General features: G+C 46.1%; 1 protein-coding gene across 3 annotated transcripts; it reads left to right on the top strand.

Annotated features, from left to right (window-relative positions):
- The first annotated feature begins 478 nt into the window (after positions 1 to 478).
- On the top strand, positions 479 to 4,061 carry igfals (insulin-like growth factor binding protein, acid labile subunit). Of its 3 annotated transcripts, none has more exons than XM_061230069.1 (3): positions 775 to 849; positions 1,136 to 1,187; positions 1,593 to 4,061. In XM_061230069.1, the coding sequence occupies exon 3, from the start codon at positions 1,598 to 1,600 to the stop codon at positions 3,398 to 3,400; it is 1,803 nt and encodes a 600-aa protein (XP_061086053.1). In that variant the 5' UTR covers positions 775 to 849; positions 1,136 to 1,187; positions 1,593 to 1,597; the 3' UTR covers positions 3,401 to 4,061. The 3 variants fall into 3 exon arrangements, with proteins under 3 accessions (XP_061086051.1, XP_061086053.1, XP_061086052.1); XM_061230068.1 differs by having other exon boundaries at positions 794 to 849; positions 1,136 to 1,222; XM_061230067.1 differs by lacking the exon at positions 1,136 to 1,187 and having other exon boundaries at positions 479 to 849.
- The last annotated feature ends 490 nt before the right edge of the window (positions 4,062 to 4,551 follow it).

Genomic DNA, 4,551 nt, shown 5'->3' with positions numbered 1-4,551 from the left:
TTTTAGTAACAGATACAGAATTTATATTTTCAGAGATATAAATCTGAAGTTTAAAGCTACATGGTCTGTTCCATAACAGTCTTACCATTTCTACATGTTGGATTATTTTCACAGCCTGTGGAAAAAAATGTTTATTCTAAGAATGCCTGCCTGTGTTCTTGATACATAAACAGTCAGTGAGCACTTTATTAGGTATTTATTACACTTATATTTTTGACATATTAAGTCTTCTGCTGCTGTATCCTGTCCACTTTAATTAACAACGCATTTCTGATGTTTTTTGTTTTTTGCACCATTCTCTGCAAACTCTAGAGACTGCTGAGCATGAAAACTCCAGAAGATCAGCAGTGTCTGAAATACTCAAACCACCCTGTCTGGCACCAGCAATCATTCCATAGTCAAAGTCACTGAGATCACATTTCTTCCCCATTCTGACATTTGATCTGAAAAACAGTTGAACCTCTTGATCGCATCTGCATGCTTTCATGCATTTAGTTGCTGCCACGTGATTGGCTGATTAAATATTTGCATTAACAAGCTGGTGTACTGCTGGTGTTTAGTTTTAAATGAGTGTTAAAGCACTTAAAACTAGGAATGAAATAAATATCACTTAACTGGAGAGCAAATGTTTAAAAACACACTTTAATGTAAAAGCAAACACAGAATATCTTCACAGTTTAGAAGGGGGAATGAAAAGGTTAATAGTTAGACTGAGGGTCAGTCGATCCAGCTCTTCTGACAGGAGAGGGACAGAAGGGGGACACGGCTCTGCCTGGGCACAGACGTGTGTGATACTTGTCCTCTTAGCATTTGTCTGGCTAACTCCTCTCGGAACTGCACACACTGCAGGTGAGGTGAAGTGCTTTCTCTTTTGTGGTTCCACTGGGACACTTACCACTTGTTTTTGAAAATTATTATTTAATTATTTCTTGGAAAATAAATAAAGCATGCTTTAGAAATGGACAGATTGTTCCGTGACCAGTAAAACATGTTGCTTGTGTGATTTAATGAGCAGGACATTCATATTAATTGGATAAGCCTTAAAATTTCAATATGAATTAGATAAGCCATAGAATTGCAATATAACTTGTAACAGAAGTGAAAATATGTTTTTTTCCTTTTTATATTACATTAGAAGAGGCCCTTCCCCAAGTTTAAAGTGTAGGGTCCTTTCTTGGAGCTGAGAGGTGCATCTTCTTGATCTAAGATCATTTTCCAAGAAGTAAATCTGCATTATTTTGAGTAATTACATGTACAAGCTGTGACATTATATGATTCATGTAGTCAATACTTGGTCATTTCTAACTGATCCTAAGTAAAAATGGAGATGATATTAATTTGTAGGCATTTAAAAATGTAAGATAGGGTCTGTAGGGTGACTCACGGGCTGCAGTACAAAGACATCTGTGGGTCTGCTCTGTACCACATTTACATCCTACAAACACAGATTCATAAACACATTCTTAAATTAATTCATAATAATTTACTAATGTATTCAACATTATTTTAAAATGCTTAAAATGTATGTTAATGTTTGATTGTAGCCTGGGTTAGGCAAGAATGCAGCTAACTGGTCTGCCCTTCCCCCCCAGCTGGAATGAACTCCTTTGTACTGCTGCTGTTGTGGATTTTGGGTGCGCAGGGAATGTCCCCAAGTACGGACCTTGGGGGAGACCCGCCCACAGAGGGGTCGAACCCCTGCCCCAAGAGCTGCACCTGCCTCCATGACCATTACACCTCGGAGCTCAGCGTCTACTGCAGTGCCCGCAATCTGACACAGGTGCCCCCCGACATATCCATGTCCACCCACTCCCTCTGGCTTGACAGCAACCTCTTTACTTCCCTGCCGGCCGCTGCCTTCAAGGACCTGAGCAGCCTGGACTTCCTGAACCTGCAGAGTGGCCAGCTGTCCTCTGTGGACGCCCACGCTTTCCAGGGGCTGCGTTCACTCGCCAACCTTCACCTGGAGCGCAACCATCTGCGCTCCCTCCCAGCTGGAATCTTCCAGAACACGCCAAGCCTGGCCTCCCTGAGCCTGCACAACAACCAGCTGGGTCGCGTGGAGGAGAGGCTGCTCGCCAAGCTCTCCAGCATGTGGCTGCTCAACCTGGGCTGGAACACGCTGGCCGTGCTGCCCGAGGCCTTCTTCCAGGACCTGCATGGGCTGCGGGAGTTGGTGCTGGCGGGGAACAGGCTGGCCTACCTGCAGCCTCAGCTCTTCCAGGGCTTGGCTGAGCTCCGGGAACTGGACCTCTCAGGAAACTACCTAAAGGTCATCAAGGCTAATGTCTTCCTGAAGCTTCCCAAGCTACAGAAACTCTACCTGGCCCAGAATCAGATCGTCACAGTGGCACCCAGAGCTTTTGTGGGAATGAAATCACTCCGTTGGCTGGACCTCACCAACAACCGTCTGAATGAGCTGCACGAGGAGACCTTCCTGGGCCTTCATAGCTTGCATGTGCTCCGACTGTCCAATAACTCCATCAACAGCCTGCGGCCAAGGACCTTCCGTGACCTCCAGTATCTGGAGGAGCTGCGTCTCAGCCAAAACCAGATCAGGGTCCTGGGGGAGAGAATCTTCGAGGGCCTGGGTCACCTGGAGGTCTTGGAGTTGGAGCACAACCAGATCCAAGAGGCACGTATGGGAGCTTTCTTGGGCCTGTCCCACTTGGCTGTGATCAACCTGTCTGGTAGTTGTTTCCAGACCCTTCCTGACCAGATTTTCAAGGGCCTGTCCATGCTCCACAGTCTGCATCTGGACAGAAGCTGCTTGGCCAGGGTCTCCAATCAGGCCTTTGTGGGACTCTCCGGGCTACGGCGCCTCTTTCTCCAGCATAACAATATCTCTGTGGTGGAGCGTCAGAGCTTTGTGGACCTCCAGGGCCTTCAGCAGCTGGACCTGAGGTTCAATAAGTTGGAATCTCTGTCCTCCCACACCTTCTACGGCCTGAAGAACCTGGACTACCTGCTGTTGTCTGCCAACCTGCTCCAGCACCTCCCGCCTGAGTCCGTCCTACCCCTGAAGCGCCTCTCCTGGTTGGACCTGTCCGCCAACAAACTGACCTTTCTGCAAAATGACACCTTACGGCTGCTTCCCAGGCTGCGTTACCTAAACTTGAAGGACAATGCATTCAGCAGCCTTCTTGCCACGATGCCTGAGAGCTTGGATCACCTGTGGCTGACCGGTAACTGCTGGCGATGTGACTGTAGTGCCCAAGCCCTGAGAGAGTATAGCCTGAGCAAGCCACTGGTGGTCCCTCGGCAGGTACAGACCCTGGTGGAGGGGGAGGAGCTTCACACCGTCATCAGCATCTACAATAACATCACCTGCAGTAGCCCCCCCAGCCTGGCAGGCACGGACCTGAGGGATGTAAGCAGCGAACACTTCCTGGACTGCTGAGTCACTTCCTGGACTGCTGAGTCACTTCCTGGACTGCTGAGTCACTTCTTGGACTGCCGAGTCACTTCCAGGACTGCAGGTTTTTTTGGCTAATCCATGATGCAATGGGCACAAGGAGAAGTACTCAGTATTACTATACAGTTCCCTGCTAAATCTTTTTCCCATGGCATCCATGCTATAATAGAATGTTCTTTTGTTATTTTTTGTGGGCTTCAAACCATCTGTTTTCCACAAAGACATGCATATACACATACTAATAGAATAATCAAAGCATCTGTATGACCAATCATTTATGTAATGAAAAAATGGATCCTGCACTAAAAACATGCACACTACTACTTCTAAACTACTTACCTACTATTACAATTACTACTACTACTACTACTACTACTACTACTGCATTACAACTACAAAGTAAAATGTTCAGTCTTAAATTAACTCCTGCAGTGTACACATGGTTCCTACTGCACACGTAGGGCCTCATTTATCAAATGGGAGTCAAATGAAATTCCCCCTAAATTCTTTGGAAATGCATTTGCACAAATAATGTGGGATTTATTTAAGTTTTCAGAAGTCCGTTTTTTTTGTAGGAGCCAAACAAACTTCACGAGTGGTCTCAGCTGTTTGTATTGAGCGCAGAAATGAAAGTACATGGTTTAAAGCGTTCTTTGTGCATTTATTATTCCATTCATTTATATTTTATTTTGATTTTGAGTTTTTTTTGAGAATTATTTTAATAAGCCAATTGAATATTATCCATCCATTCATCCATCCATTCATTCATCCATTATCTGAACCTGCTTATCCTGAACAGGGTCGCAGGGGGGCTGGAGCCTATCCCAGCATACATTGGGCGAAAGGCAGGAATACACCCTGGACAGGTCACCAGTCCATCGCAAGGCACACACACCATTCACTCACACACACACTCACACACTCATACCTACGGGCAATTTAGACTCTCCAATCAGCCTAACATGCATGTCTTTGGACTGTGGGAGGAAACTGGAGTACCCAGAGGAAACCCACACAGACACAGGGAGAACATGCAAACTCTGCACAGAGAGGCCCCGGTCGAACCCAGGACCTCCTTGCTGTGAGGCGGCAGTATTACCCACTGCACCATCCGTGCCGCCCAATTGAATTTTATA

Source organism: Conger conger, unplaced genomic scaffold (genome assembly GCF_963514075.1).
Source record: "Conger conger unplaced genomic scaffold, fConCon1.1 SCAFFOLD_59, whole genome shotgun sequence".
Taxonomy (NCBI): Eukaryota; Metazoa; Chordata; class Actinopteri; order Anguilliformes; family Congridae; genus Conger; species Conger conger.
Note: the sequence above shows the minus strand (reverse complement) of the source record. Positions and strands in the feature narration are given on the sequence as shown.

Bases quoted from the DNA above. Each gene is read 5' to 3' on its own strand.
- igfals (XM_061230067.1), top strand. From the start codon at position 690: ATGAAAAGGTTAATAGTTAGACTGAGGGTCAGTCGATCCAGCTCTTCT. The intron at 850-1,592 runs GTGAGGTGAAGT...CTTCCCCCCCAG, and splicing joins CGGAACTGCACACACTGCAG to CTGGAATGAACTCCTTTGTA.